This window comes from Haemaphysalis longicornis, unplaced genomic scaffold (genome assembly GCF_048455015.1).
Source record: "Haemaphysalis longicornis isolate Haplotype H1 unplaced genomic scaffold, Haemaphysalis longicornis Haplotype H1 scaffold_6, whole genome shotgun sequence".
Taxonomy (NCBI): domain Eukaryota; kingdom Metazoa; phylum Arthropoda; class Arachnida; order Ixodida; family Ixodidae; genus Haemaphysalis; species Haemaphysalis longicornis.
Genome location: NW_027526407.1, coordinates 90383768 through 90400198, shown reverse-complemented (window position 1 = coordinate 90400198; position 16431 = coordinate 90383768). Strand labels below are relative to the sequence as shown.

The 16431-nt window shown below is 45.6% G+C and overlaps 1 protein-coding gene across 8 annotated transcripts in view; it reads left to right on the top strand.

The window, feature by feature from the left end:
• LOC144143619 (uncharacterized) overlaps positions 1 to 16431 on the top strand; it is a 40545-nt gene that overhangs the window by 12512 nt on the left and 11602 nt on the right. For all 8 annotated transcript variants that reach the window (XR_013317133.1, XM_077675462.1, XM_077675463.1 and 5 more), the window contains 5 exons: positions 649 to 711; positions 5205 to 5231; positions 5312 to 5368; positions 5561 to 5587; positions 5666 to 5722. Coding sequence is in view for 7 of the 8 variants with exons in the window: in XM_077675462.1 (XP_077531588.1) it covers positions 649 to 711; positions 5205 to 5231; positions 5312 to 5368; positions 5561 to 5587; positions 5666 to 5722 (231 nt within the window). In the remaining variant the exon portion in view is untranslated. The remainder of the gene's footprint in view (positions 1 to 648; positions 712 to 5204; positions 5232 to 5311; positions 5369 to 5560; positions 5588 to 5665; positions 5723 to 16431) is intronic.

The following is a 16431-nucleotide window of genomic DNA, read 5'->3' as shown; positions in this document are numbered from 1 at the left end:
TCGGAAAAGGGGGGATAACAACGTGTAGTGGGATATCAGATTTGTTTTCTTTGTTTTTGGTTTGTGTCGCGTAGGTTGCATGTTTGATGTACTCCGTTGCTGCAAATGAGTGCTTCCTTCAATAAACTCAATAAACCAGTAGTTTCTAGCTAGCGCTTTGTCCTTCTGCCTCATTTCCGTCATTCGTCTGTTTTTTATATACATCCACTAAGGATATTTGATGTTTTCGTTATCAGAGGATAATTGTTTGGCCTCAAGTTGTTGCCATCCCAGTGCTCTATCACCCGATGAGAGCTATTTATGCCACAACAACATCAGGACTTCGTGCATATTTGCAGAATACCAACATAAACTGTATCCTCCTTTAAAACAGGAACACCGGGAATTTATGAACTGAATTTGTAACTGATCAACGTTACTGGCGATGTCGCAGTAAAGAAATCCTTAATATTATTAACAGCCTGGGGCGCCATACGCCTCGTACAGCCTTTGTACCGAAACATTCCTATGTCCAGCCAACTACAATTGTGCTGGGAATGGACGGATTCTAGGAAATGCCCGCGAGCTGTACTTTGGGCAAGTTTTGTTAAATGTCCGGAGGGAAAGGCTCTTCAATCGACAAACTAAGTTCAATGTTTTTTCACACAGGTCGCTTCCCCTCAAGTTTTGACGCACCAGACGAACGATGACCTGCAAAGGGAAATACGAGAGGTAACACCACCACATCGGCGTTTTTATCATGCATTTGTTCTCGAAATGTGACTAATACAACTACGATTGCGTGTATGTTACTTCACCAAGAAAATATCACATCCAGAAAACGTGTACCGTAGCCTTGAAATAGATTACTCTAGAAGCTCTTTCGAGGCAATGTTTCTTCCAAGCCTACATTTTCTGCATGTCGCATTGACGGTAATATCGTTTCACACTAAAAAGGTATCATTGCACAAAGTGCGCATTTAGGACAGCGAAAATGCTTTATATATAACGTTTTGGGGTAAAACCTACCCCTTTTGAGTTCAAAACTGCACCCGTTTCCCTGTTGACACGCTGAATCTCAATATTGGTTGTAAAGACGAAGGCCTTTACGACGTATTACAAGGTATCAGTACTGTTCTATACATTTATACACTTTAAGAAGGGGAAAGTTGAAGCTGAGATTCTACAGTAGTGCCGGAAGTTGTGAGACCTGAGTGCACAATGGTGCTAATCATTGCACAATGATTCTGCGAAATTAAGGTTCTTCTTTTCTCGCTGTATAATATAGTAGAAAAAGTGTTTTGACTGTTAAGAATTACTTTGTTTTCTCTTTTTTCCGTAGGGTTCTTTTAGATAGGATCGAACAAAGTGTGGCTGGTCGAACTTCTCAATTTGCTTAAAATTTTTATATCATTGCCTGATTATTCTATTCTCAACATTCAGCAATAATTTCCGCGGGAAAGATTCAGTACAACTGTAAAATATTTCAGAAGGCGACCAGGTGGAGCCCCGCCGCTACATGCCCGTGCGCCTTGGCCAAATTTAGCGAAGTCTAGGTGCGAAAATATTCATCAAGAGCAATTTGTAAACTCCCTTCTCGCTTTACTTCTGGTCTACATTATTTATGGAAAAGTGTGGCTGCTGTTTAAAACATAACGTCCCTGCAATAAAATGTCAAACTCGGCTCAAAGCGCAATTTTGCTCGACATTTGAGCTTACATATTGAAACAAGTACTAAAGTTAAAACCTTTTAACTTTACTCGCGTGCGCTCCTTACGTTTGTAAACATGCGCAACGAATAACATAATTATATACTTTACGATTAAAATGCAACGGGAAGGCCGGTTTGAAGAAAATTACTTAAAAACGAATTTAGTGAGGTAACCTAAGAAAACACATGTCCCATTTTTTTCAAATTATCCCCAAATCTAGGCCTTCACATGTACATCCGTATCAATACAAACATGTTGCTTCGTTTTGTTCCTTGAGCATGCACTGTGCGAGCGAGAACCCTTATCTGCCCGGTACTTTACGACGTGCTGTAGTCCTAGAGACTTGCCCCACATTTGTATAACGTATATATTTTGTGCAAAAGACAAACGATCGCTTCACATATACAATAAGAGAGAATGTAACAGAAAAAAAAGTAAATGCCTAATATAAACATCGGCACTATAAGAACCAATGTGTGCTCAATTTAGAGTCTGTGAATTGTGGGAAAAATGACTATACTGTTAGGTTCAGTCCCATATTTGAATAAAGCGCTCTTTAAGTTTCTGTCAAACTCTTCCAACATTTTGACCGCTAAAGTTACGTTGGTTATAAGTAGAAACACCCTGCTTCTTATTGAAACTAGAACGTGTAGAGCGCCCAATTTCTATGAAGTCTGCAGCGCTGGAACATACTCCGGAAATTCTCTCAGTTAACAAAGGGGAGCAATGTTCTTCAGGTTCAATTTTTAGACCTCTGGACTGAATAAAACAATGACACTGCTCCTTTTGATAGGCTATTTTTAATTACCGAACCTATTTATATCGCCCACACAGTGATTTCGTACACACCGCAAATATAAATGGGCTCTATTCGCTTGATAAAATCAAATATTTTACCGCAGCAGAAGATTCACACATTTTGGCTTTTGATTCTGCCCCACATACCATGTGCTTGCCTGACCGTTGCAAACCGTCTTTTGTTTATTCGCACGCATGCAGACTACTGATGCACTGAGAGTGATTGGGGGCTGCTAATCGGATTGCACGGGAATGGTTCACAGATAAATAAGCTGAAGTACTCCACGCAAATCCACAGAAAAGATCACCTGGGCTGTTCATGATACGATAAAACTTTTGAAGAAACATTTCATGATAAAGTCAACTCGGCAGGATTGCCGCACGTAGAAGCAAAACTATCTTACTACAGTGTTCGGCTAACCAAGTTCGATGGCTACTCCATGCAACCTGCATAAGTCAAATGTAATCGACAGGAAGAAATGTGCTTTTTTGCGTAATATACCAACTAGCCCATTTATGTTCCATCCACAGGAAATTGAAGCAACCTAACTATAGATGCCAGGGAATTGAACTGGACATTCATTTACAGCACTCCACCAAGTAAATGTTATTAGGGGAGAATCAGAAGTACACAAAAGAACAGTCTCTCATGCTTGGAAGACTGGATATTCCTGCAGAAGGTAGGGGGGGGGGTGGCGGAATTGTTGCTGTCATGTATAGACTTTGCCAGGCGACTTTGTATAGAAGGCACTTTACCGTAAAGGGAATGTGGATAGCATTTTCAAAGAATGCACCAGACTGCATTTTACAAAAAAGCAAAATCTCTCAAACAGCATTTATACTTTCAGAGACATAGCGAATGTTGTCCAAATACGTCGGGTGCGCACACTTCCCATACGCGGACTGAAATCTGAAATGAATTTTTCATGTGTCGTGGCAGAAAATAAAACAGTGGCATTGAGTACTTAAACATGCCCTGTAAATATAAGAGTTAAGAAGCAGGAACATGGGATCTACCAGGGCAACGGCTTCGTGTACCTTTTTTAGAAAACATCAATGCCTATATGGGTGGAAACTTTAGCTAGACCGATGCTACACAGCTGTATACACTTCTGTTAGAGTGAGGATTGTTGATGCCGTCAAATGTAAGTGTGAAACTCACATTCTGATGCTGTATTCTGCCTAATTTTATGTCAGCTGTGATATTATACCTATAGTTGAGAAGAATAAGATGCATAATAAGGACGTGGCTAGAATGGTAATTACACTTTCAGCACCCCGCGATGAGCATGGCTGACAGGGCGCCATTTTTGCACTGTACACGCACTGGCATCAATGTGAAGAGCAAGGTTTTACTTCTAACTAGATTAAATTTAGCGGTAAACCGGTCGGGAAAATATCCCCAAAATAGGAACAGCGCTTTTTATATATTACGCTGACCCTAAAAGTTTTGTCGTTTTCCTCCCATTCTGTGATATTGAAATATGGCGCAGATTGGTTGTTATGGTGCCCACGTCGGCAATAAATATGCAATTCTTCTTGTAGCATTCCCGCATATTGTATCCGTAAAGGGATCACTTGCCTTTCTTAAAAAAAACGAATGTGGTACACAGATGTAAGGGAAGACGCCAACACTGCAGTGCCTCGTGGAGGGCCGGGCGGACAGGGCTTCTCTCACGCACTGTATACGTTTCAAGAGCAAAATGACGCAACATGTTTTTGATAATAATAGAAGTACTTGTAAAATCCTACATTTAGGGTTACTTCGAGAACAATCAGAGAGCTTTTTTTGGTATTAACTTCTGAAATACGTTTTTCTTTTTTTTTCTTCAAACTTCCGTGCCCGTTGCATTTTAACCATACAGTATACACGTACAATATTCGTTGTCTTCATTTAGAACTTTATGAATCACCATACCGTAAAATGTGGAGTTTGTAAATCATGCTTATTTTGTAATATTTTGGTGGACAGTTCAACCAAATTGCGCTCTGATCCGAATTTGACATTTTATTGCAAAAAAGTTATATTTTTCAGAGCATCAAAGCTTTTTACATGAATTTAAAGCAATTCGCCATTCATAAACATTTTCCTAGCCCGACGTCGCTAAATTTGTTCGAGGCGCATGGGCATGTAGCGGTGGCATTGCACCTTGTATTTTTCCAAATTTCTTTACACACACACACATACATTTTTCCCGGGAAAAATAATGCTGATTCTCGAGAATTAAATACTCAAGGAATGACAAACGTTTTTCAGCAAATTGAAGATGTCGACCACCCACACTTTGTTCGATTTGTTCTGAAATCGCCCCGCAGTGAAATGAAATGACTTTTCTATTTCTTTGTTCTTCAGCTTAAACAAACAATGAACAAGGAGGATGTATGCCTCTCCTTTACACGTACGGGCATTCGGCTTTTGGCCATTATTTTTGCTGATTCATAATTTTCTTGTTCCTCCGATTGCCATCGAACTCTGTAATGCGACCAATTTCGCCCTGCAGGAGGACATAAAAAGCGTAAGAAGCATGTAAAGCTGGTTTGTTTTACTGGGGTGGTTTAGTGTGCGATTTGAATCTCCAAAGCGCCTTAAAAATTTAGGCTTCTTTTTCTCTGAGTCTTGCTATAATGAAAAGGACTTTACCATCTTTTAGTCTTATTGGGAATTTTTTACGCAGTAGCGTACAATGACGTTTGTTTCTTCTTATTTTTCTTCAGCTAACAGAAACTATCAGCCAGGCGCAAGTAAGCGATCTCTTTTTTACTTCGGTGCGTTTGGCCAACTGCTGAAAGTTTTGCATAGGAATATTTGTTTTTTTTTGCAGACTGAGAAGCAACAACTTAATGCGACCGTGTTGGCCCTTCAAGAGGACATAAAAAGTGTAAGAAACATGCAAATGTCGGTGGTTTTGCTCATGTGGCTTAGAGGTGCTACTTTTATTACAAAGTGACTGCACGAAGTTAGACTCCTTTGTCTTGAGTAGTGTTTATGATGGAAAAGAAATTATTAACTTGAATTTCCTTTTTTAGGTTTTTACCACAATGTATAACGACATTTGTTTTTGTTTTTTTAGCTGAAAGAAACAATCACCCAGAAAGACGTAAGCCTTTCTTTTATAGAATTGTTCATGCCCTCTACCTATGACTTTGGCTGGCTCATACTTCTTTTTATTTTCCAGGGTGACATCGAGTTTCTAAAAACAACCGTGTCTACCCAACAAGATGACATTAAAAGCGTAAGAAATATTCAACTTTCGTCTTATCAGATTGGGCGGCTGTGGCGCCTGCGCCTGGTGCTACTGCCAACTACTTTAAGTTCTTCGAATAGGTGGGGCAGTGTGCTAGATGAGGGCGCTCTATAAAATACCTTGCGGGGTTCAGACTTACAATTTTTCCTCCTACGCTGGACGCACCATACAATGAAGGTAAACTGTTGTGTTCACACAAAATTGTTGTCTAAAAAGTTTCGCCGGTGTCAGGGGCATTGCACACTTGTATAGTGTAGCTAGGCCCAAACCGTAAGAAACGATAATTGCGGTGAAAGAATAAATGATTGATTGATTTAAAGTCAAACTTGTGCCTCACGTGAACGAACGCTGTAGCGCCGTTGCCACCGAGTCCTGCTTCCTCCTGCCGTGTGCCGTTCTTCCTGCGCCCGTACTGTGTCTGGTTTGGCGTTGTTCCCCACGACGCATTCCTTCATGATTTTGGTATTCGTGGCAGGGCGCGCGCATTAGTCCTGTCATGACATCAGCCCCCTACCCGAAGTCGCACCGTCCCTATGCGCGAAAATGTGGCTTTATGCGAGGTACTTGAGCGTAACTACAGAATGTTATCTTGTACACTGAGGCTGCTCGGGAACTACATGAACCGCTTCTGGTTGAAGTTGGCGACATGCTAAAAAAACATTTTTGGATGGTAACACATCATAACGCGGATTAGTCATCTCAAAACTTTCCATATTCCGAAGTATCATCTCGTAAGCTTTTCGGAGAGCCCGTGCCTTATACCCAGACTTCATCACCTTGATGGAATTCTGGGTGCTTCTGGCAAAGTTTGGAAGGGGCTGCTTCGCGGTGCTGCAGCTTTCCGATGCGGACTCGGGCTGGCTGTCTCACCTCTTCAGCGGGCCGAATGAAGTCTTCCGCGCAACAATCGTCCTCATTTTTCAACGTGGCGCAGCAACGTGTCCAGCATTGTCGCTATACCACGACCGTAGAAAAAACGAAATGGTGTTATTCGCGTCGTTTCCTGTGGTGCGGTTTTGCCTGCAGACGTTACATACTGATACATGGCGTCCCATGACTTGTCTCGACGTCTACATATATGCATCAAACATTGGCGGTTGCTTTTCATGCGCTGGGTGGTGCATTTTCTCGTGGTTTTATGCAGTAGGTTTCATGTGAGGTGTGGCACAGATTTTTACCACCGTTTGGACAAGTAGGCCAGGAATACTTACGAATACAAGTTTTCATAAAATTCTCGCACCAGCTCCACCGACATCGCTGGATCGAGCGCCGCTCCTCGCGCAGCAGCCCGATCGACATGGTCACAGGCTGCGCGCCCGCGCGGGCGCGCGAGGACACGGGGGTCTCGTAGGTGCTCACAAAATAGAATCTGGGTTTGCTTGCGACGAACGGTCGTCCTGCCTGAGACTCCTTCCCCTCGTCCGACATAGCGCCCTACAAAATGTTAGGGTGACTAAAAACAGGTTCTTTTATTTTTTGTCTCCAGAAAAATATGACAACTTTAGAAAAAACAATTCCTTCCTGATGTATAAAAATTGACACAGTTTTTAAGGAGAAAGCTTTAGATGATTACCCAAATGCGTGGAAAGTGACCGCAGTTGCTGGCCACTACACGAAATACGCCCAATTAGGGCCACAGTAAAAGCAAATAAAGCATACACTGCAACTTACTTGGGTTCAATTGGGGTTTGAACTGGTTCGGGCGAGCCGCAGCCAAATTGGGTAACAACAGCGCTAACCTGGTAGTGTATAGGCGTTATATAGTAAGCATAGCATAGCCAACTGACTCATGGCTGTGTCTTGAGGCATGTTTGAAGGTAATCCACGTTCTTGTGGCTGTCAGTTTAATCGGTCAGAATTGTTTGGTCTTGCAGAGTATTGGTTCCGCTCTGGTGTAGCGACCATCTCAACCAAGCTCGAAATCCGTAAGCGCTGTCTTTGTTCATTTTTAATTGTTTTTAATCATTCAAGATTGTTTTTTTTCGTGCATATACCTTAATCATGACAGGTTTATGCATAAAAATGGTCTTTTGTGCAGATTCATTACTTCTATGTCTGTTTCAGCTGCTGTTTACTGTGCGTTTTTGTGGTTTCGACTCTTTATTGCCGGTTTTGGTTATTTTTGTAAATATTTATGAACACTCTGATGATATCAGTGTTGGGTAGATGTCGGTGCGATTTATTTTCAATTTGAGCCCTTTTGTTCTCTTTACCTTGGTTTCCCCTCTTCATATAGTTTCACAAAAGGCTGGTGAGTTAGCTGCTGCAAGCATTGACCTCCGCTATTCTCTAAATTGCGTTTTTTCATTCACTTTAGGTCCTTTTTGCGGGTATTTATATCAGTTCGAATGGTTTTGGGTGCTTAAGGCACGGTTCTGCTTTGATATCACCATAAAGCAAGCTCAGATTACGGCTGGCTGTGCTGACTATAAAACGCATATTCTAAACCCGAAACCTTTCCAGATTAGAACAGCAATAATCCGGATGCGTGCCACTTGAGAAGTGAACGTAACGGCACCGCCAGAACGATGCAGCGAAAAGGAAGTCTGATAACCATTGGCTTTCGCCGTAAGACTCAGTGCCGGATGAATTCTCGCGTTCACGCTGAAAGCAATATAATTGTTTCATGGTCCATCACAGAAGACTAATGGAAGCTTCCACTGCCAAAATCTGCGCACGACTTCGCGTCAAAGCACTGATTTTAAAAGCGTTTTTCTCACTCAAGATTTGTAGCACTACAACAATATTCCCCAGGAGACGCTCTATTTTGTCTGCTATCCTGGTGAAAGCAAGAAAAAATCTGCTTTTTTTAACGTTCTTTGTTTTTTTTTAATTCTGCAGCCGCTCACAGCTATATAAATGCTGTTCCACTATTAGGGATAACCAGGAATATATTCTCTAGGAAGAGGTTGCCTACCCCTGCCGCCTTCCCTCGAGGTAGAGCTCTCGTCCTGCATAACGGGTAAGGTAGTCGGTTGCGACGTAATCCACACGTTTCCAAACGAAAAACGGAAGGAAGAACCCAAAATGTCGGTGCTAATGTGCTCGAATAGCCTGGCCGGAATCTGATTGCTTGTAGCAAACCAGGGGCGCGGATAAGGCGCACTTTCCGACGCGGGTTGACGCGACACGTCTGTACGTAGTGCGGAACCACCGCTGCAAGCTATGACTAGAAACTTTTTTTAGCCTTGGCCATTGTGGCGCGCAGCCAAGGTGACTATAAGTCCCCTCTTCATAGCAGGTCAGTAGTACTTCGTCGCGGAGACTTGTGGCCATTGTACCGAACACCAGCGCGTAAAAAAACAGCCACAGGATTCCTTCTAAATAATTTGGTACGACTGAAGTGTGTCCTCCCAGATAGTCCCTGAATAGCAACCATTCCGGGTGTTTCCAGTGCTGTTCGGACATTATGACGGTGTTTACGACCACGACGAACATGTAATCGTCCTCGTAGTTAGTGTCCGCTTACTCCACAGCAGCCTGGGAAAGCCAGTCCACATCCGAGTAGCCGTCCAGCCTGGCATAAGGCAGTCATTTCATACGTTTTGATGCGTGAGCTGCAGACTTCAAGACAGCCCGATGAATTCCTGAGGCTTGTCGACCAGCACAGAGAGTCGTGGCCGTTATGGCCTGAAGTGGCTGGCCCTAAAGGAAAGGCTGGAACATCATTACAACCAACAAAACAGAAAGGCATTCTTTTTAGTAGCGGAGTAGTTGGACTCCGCGCGAGAAAGAGCCCTGCTCGCGACAGAAAGTACTCTTTCAGCGCTGTCTTGCATTTGTACGACATGGCTACAAGTCCAACTTTGCTTGCATCTCTGTGAATAATTGTGTAGGCATGTTCATATAAATGCGATTGAACAGGTGGAGCTTGCAGGCGTTGCTTGAGCTCTTCGAAAGCCTCTTGGTGCTGTTCGACCCAAACAAAACTGGAGTAATTTTGCGTTAGTTCAGTCAGGTAAGCTTCGGTATGCGAGAAGGCCAGCATAGCGTGCGGGTAGTAAAAACACAGGCCAAGAAGCGCAGAACGCACTTCTTATCTGCAGGAGCGCGGAAGTCAGCGAAGGCTGCCATTTGGTCTTGATCAGGTTGGTCTCCTCGGGGGCGGAAGACGAGGCCTAGAAATCCCAGAAACCGGAGCTCCTCAACAAAATGGCGTTTCTCCGGCTTTAGGATTAGTCCAGCGACACGAATGCGAAGGAGAACAAGTGTCAGTGGTTTGAAGTGCTGATCAAAATGTTTGGAAAACACGGAAATGTCGTCGAAGTAGGCTAAGCACGCTTGTCAAAAGAAGCCGATAAAAACACTGTCCGTCATCATCTGCAAAGTTACAATAGCGAAGCTCACTGCAAATCGTAGAACTTTTAACTCGGGACGTCAGTCCAATGTCACGAAGAAACTTTTCCACCATCGCCCTCACTGTCTTCCGTCTGCAGTGATTCACTTAAGTCCATTGACGAAAAGTACCCGGCGCTTCGCAGTCCGTCTCACGGGAGCGGCCACGGATTCTTTTGTCTGACTTGATTTAGCCTTCGGTAGTTACGCAAAAGCGTAGACTGCCATCTTTCTTCTTTATTAAGACCAAGGAAGACGAATATAGGCTTTGAGATAGCTGACTAACATCTTCTTCGAGCTTTGTGTTGCACTCGCTGATGTATGACATCACGCTCTTTTTGAAATACGGTAAAAATTTTGATAAATAGGCTTTTGGTTGTGGTTTGGTTGTCGCTTCCTTAACGCTCTCTAGCTGAGCGTCGTGATTGAAAAACGCCATCATAAAATTTGTGCAATGACTAGCGAAGCCTTTGTTGCAAGTTGCAAGTCCGGTGGCCAGTCCGGACAAATATCGAGGATGGGGGCCAGGCATTAGTCGTCTGAAATTTCTTTGTGCAACACGAAGACACTCGGCGTCGTCTGCGATGTTATCAATTCTTGCCACTTCGGTATATTTCGGGATTTGCTGACGCTCATGTCCAAGCTTTTAGTTAGGGTGAGTGCACCATCTTTTAGGTGCACTTTTCTACGAGAATTGCCGCCACCAAGGTAAAAAAAAGCGCGGCTCACCACAAAGAGTAACTTTTGCAGATACAAGAATACCTGATCGAAGTGGCAACCTAACCTCGTCCTCGATACGTGCACCTCCGAATGTCCATACACTTTTCGTTCTGAATGCACACAACTAAATGCACTCGTCATTAGCAACCATTCATCCAGGGGTGGTTGCTTTCAGTCTCCCTGCGAAGGGCTGAGGACTTTCCTCAAGTCACGTCGTGACGGCTTTGATGATTGTCTGGCGGTATGCAAACACGACCTGGTGACGATGAACACGGCTGAAGCTTTGAGGTAGATTTCATTGCTACATACTCAGCAATTTCAGGGGGTCGTTCATCAAAACGAGGGTGGGAGCAGGTTGCGGAAACCGGGACTCTTAGTCTTGCGATATGGGCAGTGGCAATGAAGGTTACCTGCTTTGTCGCACTGGACACACAGCGGGCGGTGGTCAGAAGTACGCCATAGGACCATGTTGCGTGCCTGGGTATGAAGCCCAGATACAGGCCAAGCCACGGGCCCGGGCGCTGGCTGTCGACGCTGAGCCCTCGACCTCGTGAACTGCTAGCGAGCCAGGACTTTTACGTTGCTCATTTGGGGCTCTTCATGATGATGATCAGGTAGTGTAATCGCTTTCCGGAGGTCCCCCCGCAGGACCTCCTCAATGCAACCTCCTGCTGTCTGGTTAAAAAAGGCAAAGATTTTTTGGAGTTCCTCTCGCAAAATTGAGCAGAAACATTCACGCTAACAGCTCTCGTTGACTGCAGAAATCGCTGCAATACTTATCGACATTGCGTTATTCGAACGATTGTTTTGGTATCGTCTGTCTTAACTGGCTCGCTAAGTGGCTGTAGCCTCCTTGATAAATTCACTGACTGTCCGCGGCGGGTTCCGCACAAGCCCGGCGAATTGTTGTTTCTTCATGCTCTTCATAAGCTATAGTAATTTCCGGGATTCAGAAACTTCGGTGTCGACCCAGCGAATGGCACGCGCCATGTCCTCCGGGTACATGGTTAAACTTTCATTTGGCCTCTAGGTCCGATTTCAAGAAGGCACTCTGCGTGATCTTGGCGGTTAGGGCTAAATAAAGTGTGCTGTAGCAGCTCGCAAACTTCGGCTCATGTTCGCAAACACTTTTGTAGAGGTTCTCGCCCCGTCCTCGTTATGCCCTATAATGACAAGTATACGTTCCGTAGATCTTGATTCGCATTCCACTTAATAAATGAACCGATGCGTTCAAATTGATTGATACATCGTTTCACGTCTTCGAAGAGTTCGCATGTAAGCCATCAGGTACTCAAGAACGTGGGAAAGTTACATGCCAACCATGAGCTTGTTCTATTTGTGGTTCTGAAGAAAGACAAGCCAGGAAGATTGATTTGGTTGTAGGGTTTAACGCGCCGACGCAGCGCAGGCGAGGAGGCGCGCCGTAGGGGAGGGTTCCGGGTTAATTTTGACCACGGGGGGATCTTTAAAGTGCGCCGAAATCTCGTAGACATCGGTATTTTGGCGTTTCGCTTCCGACAGAAAAGCGGCCGCCGCGGCCGGGTATTCAACCCGCGACCTCGTGCTCAGCAGCGCAACGTCTTAGCCACTGAGCCACCATGGCGGGTAAGCCGGGAAGAGCAGCAAACTTAGGAGCGAGGACAACCAGTCGCTCCTGCTGCGATGAACCGCGGTGTAGACGGGAGCCGGCCTCCTGGAGTCTGATGCTCGCGGAGCAGGTGTATTTGTATAATTACGGTAATATTACTCCGCAATTCCCGCTGTGTAGCGATGCACACATTTAAAGAGACGGTAAATGCGGTGAAAGAATCAGTAAATTTATTGAAAGGTTTACATCTGCCTAACAAAAACGAACACCCCAGAGCCGCTCTCATTGAGTCCTTTCTCCTCCACGTGGCGGTCGTCTTCCTGGACAAGTGCCGTGGCTGGTTTAACGTTGTTTTCTTCGAGGCATACTTTTATCCTTTTCATTCATAGCCGGGCGCGTGCATTAGGCTCCAGCAGCATGTCCTCTCTAGTGGGTGTAAAGAAAGGGACGGGCGAAAACAAGATAGAGAGCGGAGGATAGCGCTTGAGCAAGCTCCTTCTCGGAGCGGTTGTCAGCCAACTGTCGTTGGGGCAACCCGCAGCACTGCTTGCGATTATCTAGCTCAATCCTCACGAAGGTGAGCAGTTCCTTTAACTAATCGTCCGACTCAGTCGACGCTGCCAATGAATTGACTGGGAGTGAGTCGTTCGCTGGGAGGAGCTCACCAGTAGATTAGCTGGATGCGAGTCATCGGCTGAAGAGGCGTTCAGCGCTCCACGCCGCTTCTCTTTGGTGGAGCTCAGCAAGATGTCCTGTTGGAGCGTGTGCTGCAGCATTTCAACGAGAAGGGCCGATAAGCTAGAAGTTGGCGCGTTCAGTGCGCTCAAACAGCGGATGTTCAATTGAGACGCAGCGTAAAGCCTTCTGAGCCCCCTCATGTCAGCAGACGATCTTACTGGACTAAGATTCCTCAGCGCGGAAAGATGATGCTGCTTGATCTTTTTCTTATCTTCGTACCGCTGCTTGAGGGTTTCCAAAGCGTCCGCATGGCAGAAATCTGTGGTTGTTAAGCCTGCGATTGGTACAGCCACCTCCGCCGGCACGTGAAGGCGTAGATAATAGAACTACGACGTGGGAGTAAGAGTGCTGTTGTTGTGGATGGTCTGTTCAAACTGCTCCCAAAACCCCGTCCAACGCTGGAGCTCTCCTCAAAAAAGCGGTATCTCCAGCTGTGGAAGCCGAGGTTGTATTGTTGTGGCCGTGCTGTTCTGTCTGAACGGGACTACTTCGCGGGCGGTTGGCGCTTGCGGGCCATTCTGAGCGGCCTCTTCCCGGAGGTCAATCCTGCAGCGAATTTGCGCCAAGGTGTTAGGGATGCGATCGTTGTATTCATCGGTCGCCTCAAATTTGATGTCGAGTTCCTCCGCCGTAGGAACGTTCTCCAGCTCCTCGCTGATGTTCAAAAGCTTCGCGTGAATGGCCACGGGGTGATCTTGCAAGCCAGTAAGCTTGACAATACCGTCGCATCCGGCTTCGTGGAGCGAGCGAGCATCATTTATGAGCCTCGTGTTCTTGGATCTCCATGGAGACAACTTGCTCTTGAGGCGCTCCATTGCCTGGCACACTGCAGCAAATGGTCCTCCCGCCCGTGACGTTCCAGGGCCACTCCGTTAAACCTTGCCTCGCACTCTCGCAGTGCCAAGTGGCCGAGCAGATCAAAGAAAGGACCCATCGCTGCGTGCTTAGAATTAAATCGTTGCCGCGCGGGATTTCAGCATCAAATATATTGAAAGGAACGGGGAAGACAAGATAGAGACCGGAGGCCACCGTTCAAAGCTGCTGCTTCTTGATTAGTTGGTTGGTACCAAAACTTATTGGCGTGTACCCACTGGGGAGGGGGGATCTTTCTCTCGTATTACTTCATCCTCTTTTTCTACAGTGTGTGCAAAATGAATTCTACTTACTTTTAGCATATCCCTATCATTTTCGTACTGATCCACTATATAAATCAATTCTTTCTTTGTAAAAGGTGCAGCTACTGTTACCGTAGGAATATGTCTCTCCGAATGAAAAATTATGTCCGTGCTTACTCTTGTATAGACTCGTTATTTTTATAGCTGAGGTTACAGAAAAAGTCAGTTTCATGGTAATTGCAACAATTGTATTTGTAATTTCTTTCGCTTCTTGCCTTCATGAGAGGCGTGGTGAATGCTCCCCCCCCATAAAAAAATAAAAGTCTGTGTAAACATAAAGGAGTCGTTAAAGACATAACCAATTAAGAAGGATGGTGGGCCTTAGCTAATAATTCTTGGTCTCAGCACCTTTATCACTCCGCCGTGGCTGCGTTATGGCGGAATAATTTCAAATAAAAACTAGTGCTAGTATTTTCGCGACATTGCGCCAGATATTTTGTTTTAGGGGAAAACTAGGGTGGGGTTACTAGACGTCAAATGAATAATGCTGAATTGTTACCGCATGGCGCGATATTGCTTTTAACGCAAAACAGTACATGTCTAACCCCCCAGTTTTCCTTGCTGTGTCATCGAGTTACTTGGCGCCACTCCAGGGCTCCTATTCACCCCCGCTGACAACTATTTCACAAGTATTTCCCCCTTCGCCTCCGCCGATGGCCCTTTGAAAAGTTGCGCAATCGGCAGCTAACGGCGGTAGTGAGGTTATCAGATGACAGCGAATAATAAACAGAAGCAACGACGGGTGTAAAAAATCCACTGACCATTACTACACTCCCTAATAAAAACTTTGTGCTCACCGTCAGCTGGAGTCTTCTCGGTCACGGCGCATTTTTGCTGCGTCGCAAGAAGTGTTCGGGTGATCAGTGAACGCACGGCACCGTGCGGCACTCTCCTGCCACCTCGAAGTGCGCCGCCGCCGGCGGCCAGCATGTTTCAAATACTGTTTGAACCTCCCACGCAAATGTAGCCAGGTTCGGCTTGGCCCCGCACAAGGCAGCAGTGAGCATTTGTAGCATATCATGCTTGAACCTCCCGCACAAACGTTACGTGGTTTGGATTAGCGGATAATAGAACAGCGTATGGAGAAAGTGTCAGAGAGAAGGCGCTCCTTGGCGATGACGCATGAGACGTGTCAGGGAAGGGTAGTGAAAGGCATGACGCCGTAGCCGCACGTGTCGTAGTCCACCTCATCCTTCGCTAGACGCTCTTCTCTGTTTTCTTTATTTTATCGCTGCTGCGTTTGCTCACTTGGTTACGCGGGCATATACAGAAGCCGCTCCCACAAAGCCCAGGTAACGGCTGCCAAAGGGCAGCCCATCAAACGACCAAAACCCGCCGTCGCTGTATCCGCTCAAAATCTACTTCGCCAAGTAGCTGCAAAGCCCTCCAAGTAGAAGAGAATCTTCCCCAGTTTGAACGCCGGTATAAGACCATTATTTTCAGCTTGGAAGGCCTTCCCAGCGACATTTTCGCCGGTGTTTTTCACGCCTAAGTATGCGCCATCATCGGTTGCCTGTTTATGCGAAGACGATTTTCGGGTACAAAAAAGGGGGAGTGGACGCACACCTAGCATCTATGCCGCTACCGATGAAATGCTCGTTGTGCTGTTGAGAGATTGAGATATCGAAGTTGCATGGCTTCATGCGGTTAGTCCACTGTCCTCCCTATTTTAGATGTTCTGGTGGGGGTTGATGTGTTTTACAGACATCCACGCAAGCAGTATTAAGCATACGAGAAAAAAAACGGCCAGCCACATGTTGCTAAGATACAATAGAGGTCAAGGGCGTCTAGGTTTTAAATCGTTAGGGGAGAATGCATGCAGTTCGATTGGATGAAGAAGAGCAAGAGTTGAAGCGTTGGCCAGAACACCAGCGCGAATGGGCGCAAAAACAACGCAAAGCTACTGGCACCGTCATTCCCACCTCAAGTTCAGCTCATCGATTAGCGGCGAATTCCTCCCGGGTGAACAACACGTTGCCGGCTTGGAACACCGGGATGAGCCAATATAACTTCTTCAGAGGGCTTTCAGGGGATATTTTCTACCGCGTCTGTCCCTTCTATACACGCCCATGTGACCGGTTGCCGGTTTATGCGTGCGTAGGTTTGAAGTGTAGAATAGTTAGAGGGAGGGGAAGGGCACA